The sequence below is a fragment of the Oryzias latipes genome, chromosome 5 (assembly GCF_053564925.1).
Source record: "Oryzias latipes strain Hd-rR chromosome 5, Olatipes_Hd-rR_3.1".
In the NCBI taxonomy this organism is placed as follows: Eukaryota; Metazoa; Chordata; class Actinopteri; order Beloniformes; family Adrianichthyidae; genus Oryzias; species Oryzias latipes.
In genome coordinates this window covers 25982187-26008833 of record NC_136241.1, presented here as the reverse complement: position 1 = coordinate 26008833, position 26647 = coordinate 25982187, and the positions used below count along the sequence as shown (strand labels likewise).

Here is a 26647-nt window from a genome sequence, read left to right as displayed (position 1 = left end):
TGCAGGTAAAGAATGCACACATACCTGCTCCCCTGTCAAGTTAAGCAGCGGTTTCAGATCCGTCCCGTTTAAAATGGACACCTACAAAAAAAAACAAGATTAGTTATCAGAAATGTCTTTTACAAATGCATTTATCCATCCTCTCTCCCTGCTAAGTCCTGTGCAATGTCATGGGGTTTCTAGAGCTTTTCCTAGCTACTTCAATTCAAACGTGAGGAACATAGTTTTTCACTTTATGGCTGGGCCACACACAAACCAAAAAGGTCACACCTTTTAAGCTATGTACACACCAGGCATTTGATGGACATTCAAGAGTGCGCATTTAGCATGTAGCCCACAGTGTTCGCACTGGACCAACAAGGAGGGGCTTCTTCTTTCATTACAGTTTACTAGCGATTGTCAGCCACCTATGAGCGTTTTTTGCCCAGGCTGGTGTGAAGCTTTGACATCATGTAGCTGTAGGGTTGATTTAGAGTTGCAAATCAACCAACAAACCCTGCTTTTGGACTGTGAGAGGCAGCCAGAGTGCCCAGAGAAAAAAACGTGTACATGTTGTGTTTGTTTTAATTTCAGAGAGTTGAAGTTTCCTAAAAAGGGGGAAAACAGAAAGAAACAAAACTTACTAAACCGTAAAGCATGAGTCCTTTTGGAACTCCTGTGATGAAGTCTGTAAAATACAGAAGAAAAGCAGAATTACATTCTTTGTTTTTCGTGAGTTTTTGGAGCCTCTAAAAGCACCAGCTTCCTGAAGGACTTAATAATCTGTTTCCGTTACAGCATAAACATGTGTGTCGAGGCTGTGCTCAGCCAAGCATTCTGACTCTGTGTTTTGTAAATACGACCCTCACCTTCCTCGAAATCCCCACTAAACTCGCCGCTGGCAACAGAATAACCTGCAGGAAAGGGGGCAGGAGTTACAAAGAGAAAAACAGCTGTTGGAGCACTGAAAGAACATTTACGATGCAAAGAAAATACAACTGGCTGGATCTGATTATATTTTTCTCCTCAGCAAAGGTTAATCGAGCTCTTTAGGCACCATAAAAACAAAAAAGTTTAATTCTACTTGTTGCAAAATGCTGCATAAAGTCACATTTTAGTAGTTGAATGCTGAGATTTACATTGACATTTTAACTTTTATGTGCTTTTCTACCTTTGTTACCTTTTTTATTTTTTCAGATGTTAAATTTGAAAATGAAATTCACGTTAGAAATAGGTAATAAATAATCCTAAACTACTTTGGTAGCAGTTTCTTTTTTTGCTCTTGCACATTTTTTCACCGTTTAAAACACATTTTTAAGTTAATCAACATTTGCCAGTTTCTGAAAGCTACAAAGAACTTTATCTCCTTATTTCTTATCTTTTTGGACAGTTAACCTCAGACCAGCCTTTAGCATTAATCTTTAAAATATATTAAAACTTTTATTGCAAGGTTTATTAATATTTAGTTTTCTTTCAAACAACTTTAGACTTTAATCTGAAAATTTCAAATGTATTCAATTTAGGAAGTTTGATTGTGCTTTTTAACATTGTTTGGGGCCATTCATTTTCTTTTAAACATGTATTGCTTGCATTAGCAATCATTTTGTAAATATCACAGATGATCATTTTCATAAGACGATTCATCCCTCCTTAGGTTATGGGGATGCTGGAGCCTATCCCAAGCTAACGAGGGGTGCTACTTCAATTGCAGTAATATGGCCTTTTCATTTAAAAAATATTTGCGTTCTTTTCAAATCATTTGCCCGTTTTGTGTCAAGGCTGGTTTAGCTTTTGAAAAAATAAAGTTTCACTTTAAAGGCAAAAAAAACGTGCAAAAAAAAAAAGAATTCGCATTTTTATTTGTCATATTTTTTTCGGTTTTCCAACATTAGCAACAACTTCTGCAGAGATCACAAAAATAAATGATGTGTCCAGTTTTTTGGATGTGCTTCAACTGCATGAGGTAGATTATTCTGAAAAAATATGATCAGGTTAAAGGATATTTTTTTGTTTTTACATGTGATGGCCATTATTTCAGGGGAAAAAAATGTCAGTAACGTTATGATTTTCGATAACTGTTATTGTCCTTTTTGTTACGATGGGAAAAAAACACATTTTAAGGAAAACTACTGCATGGGAAGGAGGATTCAGTAATATCTATGACTTGAAATCATTTTTGTAATACCATGTACCAAATTTGGTGAATTCTTTGATTGTAAATCCAATACATTTACAAAGACAACAACTATGAACCAAGTTTGATACCAAAATGATTTAAAAAAATGTTTTTAATTCATTTTTACCAAAACTGGATGTAGACAGTATTGTACTCAGCCATTGTTTGCATGTAAAAATTATCATAAACTGACAAGAATTTGATAACAAAAAACTAACACGCTGTGGTTGGTTTAAATAATGTAGCCTAAATTTGTATCAAATTAACATCGGCAAAAAAATGGCTGAATGTCAGAATTAAACATTATAAACAAGCTGGATCTTAAAAAAGACTTGATGGTTCAAAACAAAAAAAAATCACTCATTGGGGTAGCTCCTTTGTTATATACTGTCTGCACTGTATGTATTGGAAATGTGCCTTTTAGATGATCAGAATCAGAATTCATTTATTGTCAAATGCACAGCTTTACACCGACATACGAAATGATTTGTAGATAACACAGAAATAGTACAGGAACTAAACATCTGCAGTTTAGCTCTTATGTTAGCATGGTTTCCTCTGGATGTAAAGGTACGTGTCTGACATGAGGGTGGGTCTTAAGAATTAATTAATTGTTTAATGTAGAAAGAATTCACTCTCTGGGGAGTGGGGGTTGTACTTCTGAAGAAAACAATCCACGAGTTGAATTTAGCAAAATTTTATCCAGATGGCAACATTGGAGGTAAGGTCAGCGGGTTAACAAAAACACAGGGGTTGTCCGGGGACTGTACAAATGCAGACCAAAGGTGATGAGATACAATCATTGGGTTTTTTCATGGAAAATTGGTTGCTGCTGGTGTGGATGGGAGACATTCTCTACCATTCTAGAGCGTTTGTGGAAAAATACAGCAATCTAAATACAAGTACACCAAACCCAAGCTCTGCAAAGATGTGTTCTGAACTGAAGGTAGTACATCTGATCAGCCCAGGAGAATTTCTTACCAAGGTAGCTGTCGTCATAGCTTCCCTCTGCCTGTCGAGTCTGAATCTGCCCAGCAACCGACAGCAAGAAGTAGGAAGGATAGTAGGCCTTTACGATCTCTTCAGTTGTGGCTGAAATCAGCTGACCTACGGGATGGATAGGTATCAGGCTTCAAAGATGTCTCGTCCCTGTGGGGTTCCACACAACTGTGAGCTCACCTTGCCAATAAAAGCTACCTGGTCCTCCAAGAACAACTCTGCCATCCTGTGAAACACATACACAACAGCAGCCTAAAAACCCTTAGTTCAACTGGAAATACTCCATCAAACACTGCTGTTACCTTAGTAAAGTCAGCGCTAAATCCCCCCTGACAATAGCCCTGTCCAGCAGGTCCATGTCTTTCTGCAGTGAGCCAAATCAAATAATAAGAAACACAATCACCTGCAATGAAGACAACTGAGCAAAGGAGAACATTCCCTTTGTGACCTCACCTGTTCGACAGGGGGCAAACTCCACAAATGTGTTGAGACCGTCCACCGAGAGGAAGCAGGTTCCAGTAACATCAGCAAAGGGTGTGTCACACTCAGTCCTCCAGTAATACCTCGGCGCGCAAGCCTGAAAACCACAGTAGGGACAATTGACTGTATATGAGAAACGGAATGAGTGAGCCCTTCCCCTTTTGCGTTCTAAACAGGAAATACCCGCTAGCTCCAAGAAGCCAGAGTCCCAAAAACATCTGTTGAGGAATAAACAGATATTACTCAGTCATTCTATTTGTCAGAATAACTATTCTTGCTCTGATACCATTTTCTTACATGTTCTTGTTACCATTTTTAATGATATTTTTTCCGTTGCGCAAGTTATTTAAGTTAGACCAGTCAGTTGCCTTAAAAAAATAAGGTCTCTCATCAAGTCTGCTTTCAAGTGGTAGGGGTGTGGCAAGAGTGGTTTCCATAGAAACGATGACTCAGACCGACTGACCATTTACTGCTTACTGGCAACATCTTATTCCAACATAACAGCGTCCATATTGCAAAAAAAAAAAAAAAAAAAAAGCCGACTGAATTGATTTAATTTAGTTGGAACCAGAAGTGTACAATTTTCTATGGGTGACATCACACTCACTCACTTAATCCAGTTTTCATAGACACTCAACGGTAGGGACTACTACTAATTGAGAAAAAAAAGAGAAAATAAAAATGTCAACATGTTCTGGTAACATTTTTCTCATAATGGGGTTAATATATAAAGAAAATTAAGATTAAAACTGCATTTGAGCATTTCTTTATTCAAATTGTGTCTGGTCTCAACACAACACAAAAGTATTACATGCCAGTGTTTGTGAATTTTTTTTTATGTCTTTTGGTCTCTCAGTTGTCTATGTTGTGGTGGGGGCTGAATCAACTGAACTATCTAATCAATCAGCATCTGTTTTTTTTTTTCTTTTTCAAAAAGCACCTGAAGAGGCCCAGGGAAATTCCCTCCGACACTTGTGCCAGTGTGGAGCAGAAACCCAACTGTATTTGTGCTTTGAGTGGGATGTATGAAACAAATAAGAAAGATCACCTTGTACATCTGGCATAGAATTGATTTTCTCTGGTTAGTGGGTGCCATCTTAGTATTTTTTAATACTAAGATGGCACCTTAGTATTGAGCCAGACCCTTTGCTTCTTTACTTCACTCTTAAGTGACATAATTGTGGACAGTGGTTCTGTATTTCATTTCAATTGCACAACTTGAGCCCTCTTGAAAAATCTACAATTGCAATTGATATTCATATTGTTCATATATTCACATTTATCCAGTAAAGTTAATTATCTATAGCCATTATTCTTTAAACCTGCTTGGTCCTGTTTTGGGTCACATGGTTGCTGGACCCTATCCAGCTAATGTCTGGCAAATAAGACAATTATTAAAACTATGTTTTAAGAATGGTTTATATAAGAAACAACAAAATTAAATGCTAAACATTTCACCCAGTCCCCTGTACATGCAATATCAGTGGGCATCTGTGAAAAAAAAGTCTTCCCATTCATAGGAATTACTGCACAGAACACGCATTTGATCCACCCCCCAAGTGCAGCTGCAGTTTAGCAACCAAATACCAGCTGATTGTAATTTATTCTTATTCCTAATTAAAAGTGACAAGGAAGTAGCTATCCACACAGCTTTATCTAAATTAGTCAATTACACTAAGCTAATTATCCTGGCAAGTAATTTTGTTCGACAGTGACATGAAAGCTGAAGTTTTTTCAAATAAGTGGACTCCTTTTAAAGACCCACTATGAGGTAAATGGTGTTTTTGGTGTAATATGTTCTTGTGGCATTTTTCTCGTGATGGAGGGCATATAAAGTAAAGTAAATTATTTCAAAATTGCATTTTTCTGAGTATTTCTTTATTAAAATCGATGTGAATCAGAAGCAGATAAAAAAAATGTCATTTTTAAAAAAATGTAATTGTTTCCTGTTTGGAATAGATGAAGGTAAATGATTTGAGCACCAATCAATAAATGTACTTTTTTTGGGGTCGTTGTCTGACTTTTGTGTTTGTTGGTCAACGGACTTTGCAGTTTAAAGTATGCTTGAAACATCCACAATGCACTGCCTTTGCACTGTACGTCAACATAACGGCATCTTACCAGGGTGCTGTTGCCATGGGAACGCACGGTAGCTCCAAACCACTGATGGGACTTGAATTCAACTTGAGTGATAATGTCATTAATATAAAAATACCGGTCACCTGTAAAAAAAAAAAAAAAAAAAAAAGTATATATAGAAGAGTTACATACAGTTGCAAGCACAACAGAAAGATTTATAGCTACCGTAACTCTAATTCCTTTAAACACGCTTGGAAGAAACTTTTGTGGTGGCGGAAGTCTCTTTTTTTTTTTTTTTTGCGTGCTCAGATACACTGGTTCTTGGCTTCGGCCATAGGTGATTTACAACCATGTTCCAGATCTGTGCTTTTAAACCATATTCACGGCTGCAGATCAGATCAGACAGCTAAAGCAGTCTTGTTGCTGTAACTCGACAGCTGTACTTCATCAAAGGGATCTGCCTTGAACGGTCCCATTAAAAACATATGGGTGGTAATTTTGCAATTTGAGCAACACTCGAGCTCTGAGTGGTTTTCCTTTATAAATCCTGCCCCTCTGTAAGAATTTATTGCAAAAACAAGACATGTACATTTGTAATTTGGGTTTTTCTGAGACATTTTCTGCATTTTTGCAACTTGTAATACAACTTTGTAAATGAATTTGGAGTGTTTTTATTTAGTCCACACAGACACACCTTCCAATCTGTGTAAACTCCAAAATCAGCATGCGAGTGCCTGTGATAAGCTACACCCTGTGATCCTCAGATGGCATTCCTTATCGCTTCCTGCTTTCCTGATGGGGTGAGGGGGGGTTCATTTCCTGACAGGGTTATGGGGAGGGGGGGGGGCAATCATTATGGAGTTCAAAGTGCAAAGAACCCGTGGTTCATATGAGGAAAATCTAAACCCTCTATTACTACAATGATGATATGAGGAATTTAGCTGGAAGTGTTTAAAAACATGACAGCACTTCTCACCCAGAGGTCAATCCATGTGACTCGGGACGTTACATAAATCCTCTGGGAGTCATTTTTATTATGTTACAAAGAAATGACACGCTGCCCAGTACCTTATTAACTGGAAAAAGTGATTTTTTTCATACCCAGCTACAGCTGTGCTAACAGTCTAATGCTGGATTTACACTGGTCCGTCTGCTTTGAGTCTCCCTTTTTTTATTTAGAAATTACAAGTCTTAATTTGAAAACCTTGTCTTGTTTCGTATTTCTACATCTTATTGCGGCTGGAAATAGAACTCCTGCATAAGTTCTATTATGAAAAAATGGTCATGCAATTTTTTTTTTATTTTTTTTTAAACAGCCATGCTGTGAGCGACAGGTCGTTGCAAACACTTACCACGTATGGGTAAGTATGGGTGAAGTAGCTGAGACACAGGCACGTCGTGCAGATTTTTATTTCTTTAATCCCTAATCCTGCGCACTGCGCAAGGGGCCTGTTGGTGCTGTTTAAACGTGCCCCTAGTTTAGCGCAAGTGTCAGAATTTAGGCAATCGTGTCGTCATTTGTGTGGGTGTCCTACACTCACTTACATATCATCTGTTCACCCCATCCTTGCAGTATTTGCACACAATCAATAAGGAACCAGTAAGTGCACCTTGCTAATGACTAGAGTCTAGCATATGCAATTTACATTATTTATCAATTCATATATTTTGATACTCATCCCACACGCATGACTATTGTACATTCTATTTTCATGCTTTCCTTGGAGGTGGCGATGCAAGCCTCAAGGGAACTGCAAGACAAATGTGCTTCCCTTAAGATACGGCTGCTACTGACTAAGACACTCCGGTTGGACAACCCACATCTACGAGTCCAGCCCAAGTATGGGTGCATGCAATTAAAGCTTAACCCTTGTGATATCCTAGGCACTTTATCATTGGGAGTTGGGTCATCTAGACCCACTAGAGACTGCGCTGAACCTTTTTTCTTCAATGATTTGTGATCTTCACTGGTGTCCATGGATTATATGAAATCTTTCCACCTTTATCCACCTTTGTTATGGTGGGAGAACACGTCAATGCAAGGGTAGGGTCACCTAAGATAGCACAAGGGTTAAGAAAAGGTTTAAACTGATCATCCTGAGCGATAACTCAACCCTCGTTTAAGATTTTTTGAGGATAACGTACCTTGTTTGTCAAAGTTGATAATGCTACAGTTAGACTGGCTCCAGGAACACAGGAATACAGCTCCTCCTTCTGTGATGTTGGGCTGACTTGTGTTGGCTTTCGGAGCGCCGATCAAAACGCTGATACTAAACAAGAGAAAAATAAGTAAAGTCTAACAGGTTGTAAGCAACCAAGTAAGATATAAAAATATATATTTTTAGTTCAATTTAAACTTTTAAGGGAAATATTGAGGGTGTTCCTAGTGCAGCTTCCCAATGTTTGACTTACATTTGAACACCGGTGTATAAAGATATTTCAGCAGACTCCGAAAGACAAAGAGCAACCTCAAAGCATATAACTCTTAAACTCACAGGAAGATACAACTATGTAAATGTGTACATAAAAATGACTGCAAAACCAAATGGAAGAGAGTTGAACCACATGGTTGTGTTTATGAGGCGTTTTGAGATTCATCAGAACTGTCTTTAGTATTAAAGTTTAAAGAGCAACTTAATTCATAAAGTGTTTCCACAGATCCTCTCTGCTATTGCCTGCTGGTTGTGACAGCAGATGACAGATGTTCACATTTTCCTGCATAAACTCAAGCAGGAGTTCCCATTATTCACAGTTTGTCTGGGAGTACAAACCTCATATTTAAGAAAAACTGTTTAAAAATAGATTCAAGTCAACACCTCCTCGAAATAATGACTGAGCTATTTGTGTGTAAAAGTTTTGCTGCAAGCCCACTTCATGTTTAATAAATCACATTGCGTGTGCTACGTTGATCCATTTGTATCTGCAGCCTCTGATTTTGAGCATGTTCTACCAAAACCTAATCCAATTGCATCAATGGCAAGAGAGCAAACTGAATTGTGTGCGCTATTTTTCCTTGGACAATTAATCAGGTGCAAATTCTTTTATCCCTTGTGCTATCCTAGGCACTTTAACATTGGGAGTTGGGTCATCTAAACCCACTAGACCAGGGGTGGGCAAACTGCGGCCCGCGGGCTGGATCTGGCCCCCCTCCATGTTTGGTCCAGCCCACTGAACAATATCAAAGACCCATGTTTTTTTTTTCAGATTATATCCAAGTTTGGATCATGCTAATAATGTACGGGTCTCAAAAATGCGTGTATAATATTTGAGTGGTTACATAGGGTTAAGGCATTTCTAATGAAAAAAAAGGGCCTTGTCTTCACCAACTAAGGACGTTGATGACTGATGGCAATGATAGAAATTGCACAAACTCTACAATTTCCCCCAACAGCAGGACAAGCTTTTCTTTAAAGCAGCATTAGAGCCACTGAAACAAACAGGTTTGGAGTTTTAAATCCCCTGTTGTTTTGTAAAAAGGGAACATGAAACAATCACCTTCTGTAATCCCATGCGTGCAGCTGAAGCCTCACAGTCTATGAAAAGCACTGCTAATGAAAACTTGACAGCCAGGATTAAGCTCCTCAAAGTAGTGTTTACTGGTGGGACATATCTGTTTGGACCTGAAATCGGGATTCCTTTCCTAATAGTCATGATCAGCCTGAACATCTGCAAACAGTGAAGTGACTCAGAGGTGACGTGAGGTCAACAAGGAAAGAGGATTTTTTTTTGGTTTCGTTTTTTTTCTTTTAACTTAAAGATTTATGAGCAAACATTTTTGATCTCTCAAAGTGTTTCTGAACAGAGTATAAATAAAAACAGGTGGATCATTTGGAAAGATTAGATGTATGTCATGTTGTTTTAAGATGATCACCATAGACATCTTTACACCACATCAGGCTTTTTTAAGTGGATTGAAGTACTTGTGAAATTATACAGCTTGTCTTCCTTCTCCAGCATGAGCATATTTAGTCGATGCATCTTATTAATTCATTTGGCTTGTATGATCAATGTTAGGATTCAGAAGTACAAGAGCCAAAATGCAGGCGACTGTACCAGAAACCTCAAAACCTTATCTATATTCTTAAAGCATGACAAAACCACAAATAAAGGGAGCAAATAGAAGTGTGACAACAACAGACAACACTGAAAACCAGACACTTAAATGTTTTGGGGAATGATTGCCTTGAATGAGGACAGCTGTGGTTGATCATCAAATGAAATCCAGGTGAGACTATGACTGGGAGAACAGATAAAACCTCAAAACAGAACCTGAACCAAAAGAAAACATAACCCAAGACCAAACAAACATAACTAAAGACTGCAATCCTAACAATCAAAGCCAAACTTCTCTGCATGTGCTGACTGTGAACAGGATCACAATAGAAGAACTAGTGTAAATAAATGTAACGCAGTTGCATAATAAATACAGTGGTATTTGTGAATTATAAGTAATATGAGCATATATACAAAAAAATCCAGGACAATCAGTGGATAATATTAGAATTACAATTTAACAAGTAAATCCGCTGTTTGTTCTGTAGCTGTTTTCAGGGATCTCTTACCGTACCTGGTAAACTAGTATTGAAATTGCAATTGGAAGAATTAAATTGGTGTGAGATCATAAAAAAGTTATTTTCTATTAAGAATAACTTAAAACTGTTCTCACTTTATAACTACAGAATACAGACCTTTCATTTGACATCATACCTGTATCTGTAACTTGGTTTTACTATGACAAGGACACTGATTTTGACCCCAAAAAGCATTAACTATAGTAAATGTGATACTTTTTACTGATCATAATCATAAAGCACTCCACTTTGTTAAAGCACTCCATTTCATACTGTAACTATATATACGCCCCTCTCACCCTTCTGAGGGTGGTTTCTCACACAAGCTCGGGTCCTCTCTCTAGAGGTCTGGGAGCTTGAGGGTCCTGCGCAGTATCTTAGCTGTTCCTAGCACTGCACTTTTCTGGACTGAGATGTCTGAGGTTTTTCCAGGTATCTGTTGTAGCCACTCCTCCAGCTTGGGGGTTACTGCCCCGAGTGCTCCAATTACCACAGGCACCACTGTCACCTTCACTTTCCCTGCTTTCTCCAGTTCTTCTCTTACTCCCTGGTATTTCTCCAGTTTCTCATGTTCCTTCTTCCTGATGTTTATCCACCACTACAATGTCTGGTTGGTTCACCATTACCATCCTGTCAGTCTGGATCTGGAAGTCCCACAGGATCTTTGGTCTCTCATTTTCTACCACTTTCAGAGGTGTTTCCATTTTGACTTTGGGGTTTCCAGTCAATAATCTGCACACATGTTCCTGTATATTATTCCAGCCACTTGATTGTGGCACTCCATGTATGTTTTACCTGCCAGCATCTTACACCCTGCAGTTATGTGCTGGATTGTTTCAGGCGCCTCTTTGCACAGCCTATACCTTGGGTCTTGTCTGGTGTGTTAGATCTGAGCCTCTATTGCTCTGGTGCTCAGGGCTTGTTCCTGAGCTGCCAGGATGAGCGCTTCATTACTGTCCTGTAGGTCAGCCCTTTCTAGCCATTGGTAGGACTTCTTGATATCAGCCACTTAAATGGTCTGGTGGTACATCCCATGCGGGGGTTTGTCCTCCCATGAGGATCTGTCCTCCAGCACTGCATCCTATGCTCTCCATTGTATGAGACATTCACTGAGCACACTGTCAGCTTGATGTATTCATGCATCTTGGATGTTTTATCCTGGATAGTGGCTTTTACGCTCACTAGTCCTCCTTCCTTGCGGCTAGCATACAGGGTGCTGGATTTGGGATAGAACCCTCCATGCATGGTGAGGAGCTTTCGTGTCTTAACATCCGTGGTCTGTATCTCTTCCTTTGGCCATCTTATTATTCCTGCAGGGTATCTGATAACTGGCAGTGCGTAGCTATTTATTGCCTGGGTCTTATTCTTGCCATTGAGCTGGCTTCTCAGGACCTGCTCCAGGTTGCCATTTGCCTGGAGGAGTGTCTACAGCAGATCTCTGGAAAGACCTCAGACCTCTCAGTCCAGAAAAGTGCAGTGCTAGAAACAGCTAAGATACTGCGCAGGACCCTCAAGCTACCAGACTCTTATCGATACTGCTTATCGATCCGGTATTTTAACGGTACTCTTATCGATACTTTTTGAGGACGAAAAATAAATAAATAAATAACAAATTAAGAACATAAAGTGTTTTATTTCCTCATTATGCAACAACACTGTTTTTTTTAACAAAAAATGTTACTTTATACATGAGAATGTTCCAGACAGAATATTCATTTTAATTATTTAATCTAATTATTTTTATTCTTTATGAGGTTGATGTTTCCTTTAATCTTTTTTCCATTTTCCACAACCTTGAACAGACTTTTCTGTCTGTCAAACACCAGAGTTAGGATTGAGTGAGATGGAAATAAATTCACTTTGATGCAGACTCCTATTTATTTATTTTTGTTTAAATCCAGTAAACCCAATAAATTATATTAATTTTACGGATGACAACTATCATTAGTCATTAATTATTATTAAGTAGTAGGAAGCAGCTGATAGTTTGTCACGGGTCTGGAATCATAAGCGGTGAATCTAAGCCCCGCCTCTCTACCTGTTTGTTTTGTGAAGAAAACGCCAACACGCCGCTACAGTGTGTTCTACACAAACAGCGCAACATACAGTCATCGTAGCAGCAAGGTGACGGCATGGCAGGGGCTCCTTGATGCAAACTTCATTAATTTTACGCAGAAACGGGTGTCCTTAGTCTAGGGCGCTCACGTGTCCCCTACGACAGTGTTTTTCAACCTTTTTTGAGCCACGGCACACTTTAACCTTGACAAAAATCCCGCAGCACACCAGCATCCAAAAAAAAACAAAAAAAGAAAAGCAGAAACTCATAGTCTGTATTGATCTACAGCCCCCCCCCCGTCCCCCGCAATCTTACGGGCATTTTTGTGATAATTGTGGCAGAAAAAGAAGGAAGTTGCAGCTGTTTTTTCTAAAAGTTGAAATAAAAGTTAAGTCAGAAAATTTAAAAAACGATTTGTGTTCGTTGTGGTTTCAAGACGTTTAACAAAGAAGACTCATTGTGTCACTTTAACCCAATGCATTATGGGAGATGTAGTGTGAAAACTGCCACAAAAGGGCAGAAAGACTATCGTCTCTGAGCTTCATGGTTTTGTTCACTTGTTCCACGGTCTGATACCGGATTCTGTGGAAAGCTACACCGCTAAAGACGACCTTTAGCTGGTATTTTTGTTAGTGACTTTTTGAGATAAATTGGAACAAGGAAGTTAAGACTTTATCCACTTCTGATTGGTCAGACTGCTGACATGTGATTAAGCCTTCATGAATAATTGGCGGAGACAGTTAAAGGGGCGGGACTTTTCCGCAAACAGCTTTAGTTGGAGCTAAATCGCGGTGCCGTCATTCTTATTAAAATGTCTTTAATAGAATCAAATAAACAAAAAGAAAAAATATTTTTATGATCTTTCATAGTCCTAACTACTCAGTTTTTTATCAGGGCCTGTTTGGATGAACAAAGAGCTGATTTCCTGGAGATGGAAAATGTTTTTAGATCAGTTAATGAGGGCAATTTCCCACGGCACACCTGACCATCTCCCACGGCACACTGGTTGAAAAACACTGCCCTACGAGATCGCCACTGACTGTGTGTGCGCTGCCTTGTCTTGTGTGTGTGCGCGCGCGGCGCGTTCTGTCTGAACAACAGCCCCGCCCCCCATGCACACGAATAGACAGACGGAGCTCTCCGCTTCAACGAGAATAACGAAATTAATATCATCATTAATTAACAGAAAAGTGACTGACTTGGTGACTTAAATATGGCAGATAACGCTTGTGGGACACAAAAAAAGAAAAAGTAACTTCTCCAGTACCGATAGCAGAACCGTTCAGGTCAGATCTTAACAATACTGCGGTCTTGAAGAATGTGGCCCCGGGGCTGGTTCAATACCGGGGCACGGTACCCATCCCTACCTATATGTGACATAAATTTCAAAATAGACCATTCATTGAAGGTGCGCCTTATGTTCTAATGCGCTCTACAGTGTGGAAAATATGGTAGTCCCTACAGAAGCTGCTGCAGCTAAAATAATTCAAGATTTTACCAGAAAGAGAGTCAAACAGCCACCAAATAAGACACAAAACAGACCCCAGCAGCAGAAATGGAAATGTGCAGCCAGATGCAAGATCGGCTAATAAACACAGGAGCATTGAAACAAGTTTTCCTCAATTATCAAAGTAAACACTTTATGGTTCTCTCAAATGCCTTCAGTTGTTTCTGTGTTGAACATTCACATGCAGAGTTTTATTAGCTTTTCAATGGGGATAAATGTTTGTTTCAATCTTGGAACTCATTCAGACCATTTCTGGGTAGACTAATGTGTTTAGCGTTTGTTTATGACCATTAAAAATGGGGTGAGAGATGATTCAGGAAGATGTGATGTGTATAAAAGCACCACCCTGGGGTGCAGAAAGCAGAATCCTTCCAAGAACACAACACCCTTTAGAGCAAGTGGGAATGTAATGGAGTGCAAACAAATCCCAGCGTGACGTTAGGCATAACATTCTCTATCAGTGACAACACTGTCATGTTAGAGAGCGCTCATGATGTAAGAACTACACGCTGTGCACACCATTGCACAGATGGGAAGATGCATACACTATGAGTCTATGATGTTTACCCAAATGAATGTTTACCAAAAGAAAGAAAGAAGGAAAACGTTATTGTTTCAAGATAGTGATAATGTAAGGATTCAGTGGTTTGGTTTTCTTTGTCATGTTTTTGGTTTCCCTCTTGTCAGTCACTCAAGTTTCATGTTCATGATCTGTAGCTGTCTTCAGTTCAGTTAATTGCCCTCAGCCTATTTAAGTGTCTTGGTTTCTGTTCATCCTTGTCAGGTCATCTGCTCTGTTGTGTCACAGTTTTGTTTCTCCTCATATTTTTGTCATGTTTCAGTTTGTTAATTAAATGTTTTATTTCCTGTCACCAATTCTGGTCTCCTGCATTGTGGGTCCTCCACCACGAGTTCCTGACAGATAATCTGATTTTGTCGATGTGTTTTCATCTGAAACAAAACTAGGAATTTATTGAATGAGAGGTTTTAGGTAGTCCTTTAAGAGCATTTTAAAGACACACTGCAATAAAAATTTTGAGTTTTTAACTTGCTTTTCTGTAGAATTTTTCTGATGGAGGACATATATATATGAAGAAAACTAAGCCTAAAATAGCAGTTATTAAAATGTCTTTCTTCAAATTGTTGTGAATCAGGAGCAAACTTTAAAAAAAGGCCAAAAAGTCATAATTAAAATACCAATGGGAATGCTTTTACAAAGATGATTGGAGTGGATCTTTAATTGCCGGCATTGTATAACGACTGGGGAAAAAGAAGTGTTTTTTTCCCAGAACACCTTGCATGAGAAGCACCACCTCCTGAAGCCAGACAAACAAACTAACACAGTTAAGTAGCAGAAGTAGACTACATTCAGTCAAACAAGACAGCGATTGTCCAGACGCCTGACAGCAAGCAAAAAAAAATGGTCTCATCAGCAAAGCATTCCCAGGAAATCGTCCTTTTCCTGTTGTTGTTTAACCTGGATTCACATGAAGATGTTCAGCAACGATTGTGAGATGCCAACACGTGAATTTGGTTGAGGACAAAGCATGGATTGGTTCAGTGAAACTGCAAATAGAACCTGAATCAACATATCAGCGATCATTCTGCTACATCACTTTCAGCTCATAGGAGCTCACTTGAAAAGTAAACAATTTCCTCTTGGATCCTGACATTTTTACCATCCAGATGTTGCAGAGGACTCCTCTGGCAGGTTATCATAAACAGTAAAGCCGTGCAACATCTATGTCATTCCATAAGGAAGAGGCTGGGTCACTTGGTCCACAGCAGCTGGGAACAGCTGGTTGCATGAGCAGATTTTAGAAGTGTTTTTTTGTTTACAGCTGTCTTCTAAAAACTCGCTTTTAGGGATTTTTTTCTTACCTGACTAGTCATACCTTACATATTTCCGAAAGATTACACCAATACATCTCCATTACTGCATTTCTGCTAATCCACCCAAGTTTTCTGACAACAATTACACCCAAAATGCTACAATCTGACAAAAAAGATTTTTTTTATATTTTCTGGATTATCTTTTGTTTTTACAAGTAATATAACCATTAACCTTGTAACGCCCATTTCATCAAAAAAATTGACAGAAAATTCTACATTTTTAGAAATTACGTTGTTTTTCAAACCTTTGAATAAAATCCACAACAATATTAGTTTTAAATATAAGTGTTCAGGGGAAAAAAGCACTTTATTTACAAATTTAATCCACAATTTTTTTTAACAAGGTTTAACTGTATCATGAAGAGTTAATTATCAAAAAACATTTTATTTTTTCAATACAGCAAGTGGTTATTTAAAAATATGAATAACAATAGATAAGGTACTCATGGCATAAAGTTATGAAAATTAGTAAAACTTTTCCCCTCAAAAGTATTTCAGAGTTTTTGTGGAGGCCCTTTACTGCCCCTAGTGGAATGACGATGAACTACAGGACAGAAAACATGTAGCAAGTTATGTAGAATGGGTTTTTAAGTAAAACTTTGGATCATGCTAATGAGATAAGAGGGGTCTCAGAAATTTGTGTATTAAATATGATACAAATGCGTGTATAATAAGGTTAAAGACAACTGAGAAAAGTCCAAATGTTTTTATAGAAAATTCAAAATTAGCCAGAAAGAGATCAATTGACACTGTCATGGTGCCTCTGGCAGCTCTCCTCCCCCTCCCCTCTCTGCTCTGCACCTGAGGACTCCCAGCTGTTTCTACTCACGTCATATACCTGCAGCCTTCTAAAGGAGATCCAGATCCAGCATTCATCATCAGTTCGTTGCTCCTCCATGGTGTCTGGTCACTCCTGTTCTTGCTCTTGATGTTTTCCCTTCAACTAATTATTTCCTACGCCTTGCTTTCAGGAAACAAACCCACCACGAGTGTTAACCTGGAATTCGTGTCTAGAGCTATCGGGCCTCCTCGTTCACGCCATGATTCCTGTTCAGCCAGGATTTCCCGTTTCTCATTCTACTACTCACCTGCTGTCATCAGCCGTCCTCCCCGCCATCGGATCTACATCCTGAAAAAATAAATAATCTAACTTACCTTACGCTCTCCTGTTTTCCTTCCAGGTTCCAGCAACTGGGTCTGTCTCGGTTCTTGCAAATCACGACAGAACGAACTGGCCAAACTCCTGACCCAGCTGACCCGGAAGGACTCCGCTCCACCATCTCACAGTAAGGAGCATTTCTGGAACTACACTCAAACGCCATATCTCGAATGTTGATTATTCGAGAGCATTTATTTTCACAACTCAACGTTATGACACAAACCGTTAATGAAATAACTGGTCGATTTTCCAACCCCACAGCTGCAGCATCCCATCCACCTCCCGGAAACATTCCTGCTCCCGCCCCAGCCACGTCACCGGAAAACTTCTGCCTACAGCCGGAACCATTCTTTGGAGATGTTGAAGCCTCCTACTCCTCAACTCCGGTAACCACAGAGAATATCTACAATTTTTTGTCACCCAAACCCCCCAGACCCCCATAGTTCTTTGTCATTCTTGGTTACAACATCATAACCCTCAGATTGACTGGTCCAGTCATCATATCACCAACTGGAGTACCTTTTGTTTTGCTAACTGCCTCCATCCCGCTATTCCCTCCAAGTCCGCTACTGTCTCCAACGTGACCGAAACCGCTGACCTGTCAAAAGGACCCTCATGTTACCATGACCTTAAAATTGTTTTTTGCAAAGCCACCCCACAGGCCCTATGACTGCGCTATCAATCTTCTTAATGACGTCACCTTACCTAAAGGCAAATTGTATAATCTTTCTGGTCCCAAAAAAACGGCCATGGAAGATTACATTCATGAAGCCCTCTCTTTCGGTCACATCCGCCCCTCGTCCTCTACTGTCGCTGCAGGGGTTTTTTTTTCTGGAGAAGGATAAGACTTTACGACCCTGGATAGATTACCGAGAATTAGACCAGATCACCGTCAAAGATAAATACGCTCTACCCCTCAGTAGTTCTGTTTTTGATTCTGTCCAGGAGGCACGCATTTTTTCCTAATTAGATCTCCGCAATACTTATCATTTGGTCCATATCCAAGAGGGTGACGAATGGAAAACGGCATTCAACACCCCATTGGGTCACTACGAAAACCTTGTAATGCCCTTCGGCCTCACAAATGCCCCGGAAGTCTTTCAAAGACTTTTCAATGACGTATTACGCGATTTCCTCAATCGTTTTGTTTTTGTCGTTTATTCTAACGACCTCGCCCAACATGAACATCACGTCCGTCTCGTCCTGGAAAAACTCCTAGAAAATCAGTTGTTTGTAAAATCTGAAAAATGTGAGTTTCACGTTTCCGCAATCCCTTTCTTAGGTTATATCATTGAGGCAGGCAGCATCCGACCCGATCCGGCAAAAATCGAAGCGGTCACTAACTGGGAAGTGCCCAACTCTCGAAAGAAGCTTCAACAATTCTGGGTTTTGCTAATTTTTATAGGCAACTCATTCGCAATTAAAGTGCTATTGCTGCTCCCCTCACCCAACTCGCCTCCACCACCAAACCTTGTATTTGGAACTCTGACGCCGACACAGCCTTCAATAAACTCGTACTGTTCGTTTCAGCCCCTATACTCATCCAACCTGACATTCAGAGACAATTCATTGTAGAAGGCGATGCTTCCGACTCAGGTGTTGATGCGGTTCTCTCACAAAGAGAAGATTCATCTGGAAAGCTGAGACCCTGTGCAAATTTTTCCCGCAAACTCTCACCCGCTGAACAGAATTATGATGTTGGCAACGGAGAACTCTTAGCGATTAAACTCGCTTTAGAAGAATGGCGTCATTCATTGCCTGGAGGGGGCTGAACATCCTTTCATTGTCTGGACTGACAATAAAAATTTGGCATACCTACATTGGGCCAAATGCCTCAATTCTCACCAGGCTCGTTGGTGCTTGTTTGACCGTTTCGACTTCATCATTACTTACCGTCCCGGCAGTCGCAATGTCAATCCAGATGCTCTCTCCAGAAAATACAACCACTCTGAATCTGAATCATTCCTGCCACCTGCATTATAGGGAACCTCACATGGAACATTGAAATTAGGGTCTTACAGGCCCAATTACAAAGAAAAAAAACAACAAAATAAATAAATAAATAAACTAAAATAATTTACAATCAATATACTGTGCTTCCAATCTATGTCAAGCATAGATATCGGACACCTAATCCCCCCTGATATGTACTAGAATTCACGGGGTCGCTTCTTAATTCAAGGACGTGACATGGTCTAAAAAAACAGGTAACCATATTTCAGAAAATTTAGTTTTAGAGCCATTAAGAGAATGTCTTTTTCAGCTTAATAAAAGAAAATTATTCTTTTATCCATTGTGAATGAATGGGTACGTTCACATGTTTTCACCCGCGTCAAAGTTGCTGCTGGACCTGCCCCGTGTGGGCGGAGCTACCATCAAAAGTTTTTCTGGCCCTTCTTATGAAAAACACAGTAGATGCTGAAAGATTCTGTACGGAGCTCGTGTCTTGACATGGAAAACATAAAATATATCTCGTTCCCACAAATGTATATCTTGTTCCCACAAATTAATATTCCGTTGCCACAAAATAATATTCCGTTCCTACGAAATACTATTTCGTTCCCTCAAAATAATTAATTCGTGCGAACGAAATAATTATTAACGTCATAAGTCATTCATAAACACAGATATGCTCTCTGTCCAAACGCAAAAGCCACTTTCAGCGGTAACTTCCGTGTCTCTGTGACCTACATTCGTTCAAGAAAGGAAAAAGAAAAACAAGAATGATCAATTTACTTTTGTCTCAATGAATATAAGAAAAATATAAGATTTACGATGCCCAAGCTTTGTGCTTCGACATACCGCAGCAATTCTCCGGACATAGCACCTAACTCCACTGCAGAGCTCTATTAACATACTCGTTAGCAGTCGCTTTCATCCGAAGGCTAGTAGGCTACATGCTACCTGGCCCATCATTAACCTGTTATTCACGTCATAAGATATTCATACACACTGATTTGAGCAGTATTTGGATTTACAGCAGATACCTTCACATTTCTGTCTGTGTGTGTCTCATTCCATTACATGGAAGACACGGAGGATGTTTAGAGATCAGATTTATTTATTTTAAAAAACTCTACAAAAGCATCATACTTATCAGTCACTTTACACCCGAAGGCTAGTAGGCTACATGCTACGTAGCCTATCATTTGTCCTAATGTCGATGAACGCGTCACGGTTACAGGGCCACGGTGATTGGTTGAGATATATTATGGTATATGTGTGATGCATGATGGGATACATATTGTGAAAAATAAAGCTACTCGATGCTACTCCAGCAAACTACTCATGTGAAACCTGCGCCGTTTTTGATGAACACAGAGCTGATATTCTGGTTATGACAAATGGTTTTCGATCAGTGAAAGACCGTAACAGGCCGGATGTATCCACAAACACAGAAGAACTACAACTAGTTTGACCTTTGACTTCATGTCACTCAGCAAACCCCTCATGGGTCAATAGAAAATACCTACTGTCCCTTTGGACCTATTGTCATTTTTTTTAACTTTGTTGTGGGTTAACCCCCTCCTCACCAAATCCCTCACAGACTCGCATGTCTGTTTCCAATCATAGTGGGGCAGGAATCCCGCCTGTGTGTCTGTACGTGTGGAGGGATGGAAATGAATGAGTTGTGCAAATATTTACAGCAATCCATCATCGCACGGATGCGGATTTTGTGATATTGCATCCCCAAACACAAACAAGCCTTAAATCTCATCAACTAGTTTTTTTAAGGCGGAAACAAATTATGGCAATTTCATACAAAGAATGAAAATAAAGGATTGTGAGGTAAAAGTTGTAGACTTTAAGTGAAAGTCTGGAACTTTACCTGGATGTGACGTGTTGGAGAAGAACTCCACTGAATAGCCGAAGTAACTCCCCCGCGATCCGGAGAAGACCACGCGCGTCTCCGGGTCCAGGTTAAAAGCGGCGCAGAGGTGAATCAGTGCGGCGAGGACAGGTACGAGCATCCGGACACGGACGCAGCGTCTGCAGCGCGCGCGGGCAGCGGCACCCGCAGAAGCGGAGCCCATCTCTGTGTTCTGTGAAGGGCTGCAGCGCAGCGCGCATCCTCCGTGCGGCTCCCTCTCGGCACGATCTGCGCTCCTAGACGTACATTTCTCCGTGGAGGGGGGGGATTTTAAGAAATCCACTCAGCTCCGGCGAGTCCTGAGGCGTGATCCGGAGTGAACCGTTCAATGTAAACAGAAAGAGAGTTAGAGGGGGCAGGAGGGCGAATCCCGGGAGGGGTGGAGCTTTGAAATGTTTCCAGACAAAAAAGCAGAACTGGGAGTTACGGCTTAAATCGTGATAGGGGTGTCAAAACCTTTTTAAGGACCCTCTCCCATGAAAACTCTGTTTTTTAGTGTGTTTTTTAATCATGATCTTGTGGTATTTTTCTCATAAAGGAAGATTATTAAACCAAAATTGCATTTCAGATCTTTTTATTTTATTTTATTCAAATCACTGTGAATCAGGAGCAGACGAAAAAATGCTGTTGGAACCAGCTTGTGGCAGTGACGTAGAAGCTACAATCCACGGGCCACAGGTTCACTGTACCACCGATGCATCCACTAAATAGATCCATGTCTTTGTTTTCCTGATATTAGCTGGACTCCGGCTCAAAAACGGACGGCTGGACTGCTCCAAAATTCATCACCATTTTCGTTGCACTGGAAATGTTAGTTTGGGGGCATGAAGAGATGTAGGCAAAACAGATGGATCATAGGAAGTGGGGAGAGGCCTTACTTCCCAACAGTCCTGCCCGCAACTCAGAGGTGAATTTTTAATAAACTATTGCTGCTCTGCAGAAAATATGCCCTAGAAAATGAAAAAGTTTTATTTATTTTTTAAATTGAAAGTGACTATTCACACGTAATTTTCTAAATACGTGCGGCCAGTGATGAACATTTTTCTTGGCAGCATGGACCCAAAGGAAAGGTTAGGGTTGAGGTTAGGGTTGGGTTAACATTTAGCCTTGGACACACTAAAACTCCCAGAGGCGGCCAAGAATTTCCATCAGTTTTTGTGCTTGGTTGCACGTAAATGCAATCAACATCTGCCTTTTTTTATTTTTACTAAAAGCAGCATAATTAGACTTGAAAGGCAACTGGGAACACTTTTACAATGGATCAAAGATGATGGGAGTGAGTCTTTAATGCAAGGAAATGATAAGGGGTGGAGCCTCACAGATGGAGGCCCATCATTTCATTTAAATAACTCTTTTTCAGTTCTCTTATGGCCTCAGTGAAAGACATGATGATTGGTTCAGAGATGACTGCCATAGGAACACTGAAAATAAAAGTAAAAAACTGCTTCTAATTTTTGATTAGTTTGTAATACATTAATCTACAGATCCTGATGAATCTCTTTTGGGATCACCTAAATGATCTATTCAAATACAAAATTATGTTTTTAACATGTTAACGTGGCATTTTTCTGATCATGAAGGACATACATATATCAAGCTCCATATTGCATTTCTGAACATTTCTTTATTCAAATTTGAATCAGGAGCAGAAGAAAGAATGCCATTAAAAAAGCGTATTCGTTACGTAGAAAATTCATTAGGCGGGCCACAAGCTCCCTGCTCTGCTCCATTTTGATGCATCCACTTGCAGATGACTAGATCTATGGACATCTTCATTTTCCTCGTCTGAGCTGTTTTCTGGCTCTGGAAAGCTCCAATAATGCTCACTATTTTTGTTGCACCAGTAATGTTAGGTTGGGGCTCTAAAGGGCTTTCAACTAGCAAGAAAGTGTGTAAACAGAGAGCTCTCAGTAACAGGGAAGGAAAGATTGCTCCACTCCAACAGTCCCGCCCACAACTAAGAGGCAAATTTTAATAAACTACTGCCGCTGTTCTGAAACGATGTCCTAAAAAACAACACACGTTTTATTTATTTTTTCATTTTAGCTAACAATTGCATCATCATAATTAAAAGACCTCTGGAAACACTTTGAAAATAGATCAAAAGATAATCGGAGTGGGACTAAGACTGTAAAGGGGGGAAAAAAGAAAGATTGGAGACCTGTTGACTGTATAATCACAAGAAAATTTGGCTTCTTGGAGTGAAAAAAATAGGAAATGAAGATCAGCTTAGATTTTCACAAACTATAGTGAGCATTTAATGAACCGAAACGCTCGAATTGATAGCTAAATGATGACCATAATAAAGGTCTGTGTGGTTGAGCTGGAAACTGAGCTCTTGTTACAAAATGTGTTTAATTTTGGCGCATTATTCTGACATCATCATTATAGGTATAGCTGCTGTAAATGCGACTGTTTTGGAAGAACAGCCCTGTTTCACATCTGCAGATCTGTTTTTGATGCCTTGAGGTTCATTGAACGGACGGAGCAAACGTCCCTGACTGGTCAATCTATACATTAAATTAAAAGCTGCTTTCAATCACATGATGGCGTATTAGCATGTCAAGACACGTCAGTGTGTCGGGAGTGGACAAGCACACAGATTTCTATCTACAGCTGGGTGTCTCATCGCTCTTTCCAAATTTTATGCTGTCATGGTAGGCTGAAAGCACACAGCCTGCGATTATTTGTAGTTCTGGACGTGCTTGTGTGTGTTCGTGTATGAGTGTGTGTTAATAGCATACAGAAAAGGGCCCCTGATTTCTATAACAGTGAGTCATGAAGTGCTACCTGCCAAAGGCAGCAGCATTTAAACAAAGAAGGTTTTTACTCTAAAAGACACGGCAGAAGCATAAAACCTCACAGTGAAAAAAAACGCTCATAAAAGAAAGAAATAAAGTTCAGTAGCAAATCATGGTAACAGTACAGTATACACTTTTGGTATAAATTAGAGGCAGAACTTTAAAGTTGAGAAAATACTGTTGTTTGATTATCAATGACCTCTACTGGCGCAATGCATTTGCTACAGAAGTACATAAACATTTTGAAATATAAAGCTGGAAGAAAATCCAAGATATAATAAAAGCTACCACAAAAGCAAATGTTTAACCGCATAAAACAAATCCATCCATCCATCGTCTTAATCTGCTTTTTAAAAAACGATTTCTTAAATCATAGATTCAAGGAACCGTGTGTGCTTTGTGAGACAATAATAACAAGTTTGTGATTGGTCAAAGCCTAACATGGCTGCGCCTCAGTCAACTTTGAACTGTATGTGTGTGTTTCTGTTGTATGTCTGGTTGTACCGGAACGGCTTTTCGTATGTCAGTGTAAAAGCTGTGTATGTGACAAAAAACTACGATTCTGATTCTGCCCTGGTTTAACTTTCAACGCACATTCAATGACAGTGCATGCAAAGTCTGAAATGTTAGGTGCGCACGTGAGAGTTTAGAAAGCAGACGCCTGAGGCGCACATGGACCGTATGTGCGTTTATACACTTTACACTGAAAACGCACCGTTGAATGCCAGTTGCCGAAGGGTGTTGTGAATGTAGTTTGCTTTGACAAATAGTTATTTAAAAAAAGAAAAGTCTTGACTAGGTTTACTTAAACTGACAGCTTTTATGTACCTCTGAACAACAACAAAAAACACCATGAAGCCCTTTTACTTGTCTAAATTGAGTGCTGTTGTTTTGGTGCGCAAAACAGAGAACCAGCACTAAACTCACTGGAATTGCCACTTTTTTACTGGCAGCAGTGACATTTTTCAGACTCAAACTGTGGTTGTAAACACTGGTGACTGTACAATGTTCCAGATTCACTTTTCAAAGAATACTCTCCCAACAGGCACATCAAAGAACACGCTATCAAGCTTGAAAACCTAAAGACAGGAAATGACTCTCCAATCTGATGGATGGGCTCGATGGAGTGTGTCTTTTTTCGCTTATTTTTCAAAGGCAGAAAGTGGGGTAAACTGAACATGGGTGATCTTAACAGATTTGGCTCCAGACGGTGGAAAAAACAGAGTTAGATCTTGGCTGACGAGCAATATGCAACTGCAAAAACCGAAAACCTGCTGGGCTCATTTTATCTGTGGCCTAATTGAAACGGGCTGAGAACAGAAGCACGCTCAAACATTGTTCTCTCGGCTCCTTTGCAACCGTGTGGATGCCTGTAAATTTTAAGTGGCTTCATTCTGCACTCGTCAAGCTGCCAACCATGTGGGGGTTATTACTTTTCAGGCGGGAGGTTGCAGCCTTAATTTGAACCCCCTCCAAAAAAAAACACACAGACATACAGGTTTCTGCACTGAGTCAAAGAAAAGGTGATAAAAGACATAAAGCACACTTTCTAGAAGAGTCTGGTTGCTGTGAAAAATGACAAATGAATGCAGGCTTTCCTCTATATGCAAGGCCGCTTAAACACATAGGAAGCAACAGATTTACCCCAAATAAAACAACACCGCTGTTCATGTGAGAGTTCTGTTGTTTTTTTCATGAGACATAAGTAAAAGCCACCATGAAGGGTTTTTTCAGGACCTAATGACATTTCTCTGGAGGACGCACAACTTTAGAAAATGTTTGTTTTAAGTTTAATCTGCATTTTTGTTTCCATCATTCTAGCTAAAACTGAAGTTTACAGAAAGATGTGCCCCATTAATGTCGACCAAGTGGGGGTTTGATGTTTCTGTGCCATTTTTTTTTTACATCTCCACTAAGTGTATTTAGACAAGCATAAATGATGTTCTTTGAAATCTAAACAATGTCAAATACAAAGCCATCGAACACAATTTTGTTCTCCAACACAAAAAGACGGGTTTCCCATACTGTCTCTTTTAGATGTTACGCTAAAATTACTATAATTTCTGCACATTAAAATACACTTTAAGGGGGTTTTTTTTTTCCAATAACAACGTGCCTTATAATCCAGAACGCCTCCCATATGGATTATTCTGGTTGTGTTTACTGATGTCAAATCGATTTTAACAAGTACATAGTGCTCTGTCAAAACTTTTGGTTGGATGCTAATGTGGAAACATTAACGCAGCCAGCGTCTTACAGGACTGTGGATTTTTCTACAAAATGGACATGCTATTTATATATTGTAAGCTTAGAGACTGTAGAGGTTTTTCAGAAGAGGCTCAAGACCCACCTTTTTAGTCTGGCTTTTACATGACTTTGATCATTTCCTATGTCTTTTTTATTTTTTATCTATCTATTTAGTGATTTATTTATTTATTTACGTATTTATTCATTTATTTATTTGTAAGGACTATTATTATCTCTGTTTTTAATATACTATTCTTTTTTTTGTTATTTTACCAATGATACGTAGGTTATGTTTTAATCAGTTTTACATATTTTATTTTTTAAATACTAAAATATTTAAATCTTATTTTATTTTTTATCTTTTTTCTATTTTTAGTGTTGTTATTTTATGATAATTTTTATTCTGATGTTTTTAACTCCGGTGTTTCCTCTTGGGGATCCATTTTTCTGGGGCACCATCGGCTTGACCTGTAGGGGGTGCTATTGCTGCGGTGCCCATTCTGGTTGGGCGGGCTGGGGTCCCGCTCTGTGGTCTAATAGCCATGGAGTGGGCCCTGGGCTGCTCTGTGCTGGGCGGGCGCTGTGGTAGTGACCCCTGTAGTCGGGCTGGGCCTTGGAATAAATGGATCCCCATCATATCGTTTCCTCACAGCAGTACCAGGCCAGACCTTCTTTTAGCTGCAGTTCTTTGTTTCTGTTCAGGGTTCTACTGGGGGAACTGGTTGGGTGGGTGGGGTGTGGGTGTGGGTGGCGTGGGGGGTGGTGAGGGAGGGGTCCCATCTTTGTGTGATTGTCCTTTGTTTGCTGTTTTTAACAATTTTCGGGTTTT

General features: G+C 39.7%; 1 protein-coding gene across 1 annotated transcript in view; it reads right to left on the bottom strand.

Moving 5' to 3' along the window:
* LOC101170341 (integrin alpha-5) overlaps positions 1-21082 on the bottom strand; it is a 51134-nt gene extending 30052 nt beyond the window's left edge. Inside the window, exons 1-11 of the mRNA XM_023955108.2 lie at positions 20740-21082; positions 16279-16284; positions 7859-7983; positions 5756-5856; positions 3608-3731; positions 3457-3518; positions 3335-3380; positions 3137-3262; positions 849-893; positions 624-667; positions 25-81 (exon numbers count right to left, since the gene is read on the bottom strand). Of these exons, the coding sequence (XP_023810876.1) occupies positions 25-81; positions 624-667; positions 849-893; positions 3137-3262; positions 3335-3380; positions 3457-3518; positions 3608-3731; positions 5756-5856; positions 7859-7983; positions 16279-16284; positions 20740-20933 (930 nt within the window). The 5' untranslated portion in view covers positions 20934-21082. The remainder of the gene's footprint in view (positions 1-24; positions 82-623; positions 668-848; positions 894-3136; positions 3263-3334; positions 3381-3456; positions 3519-3607; positions 3732-5755; positions 5857-7858; positions 7984-16278; positions 16285-20739) is intronic.
* Between the last annotated feature and the right edge of the window lie 5565 nt (positions 21083-26647).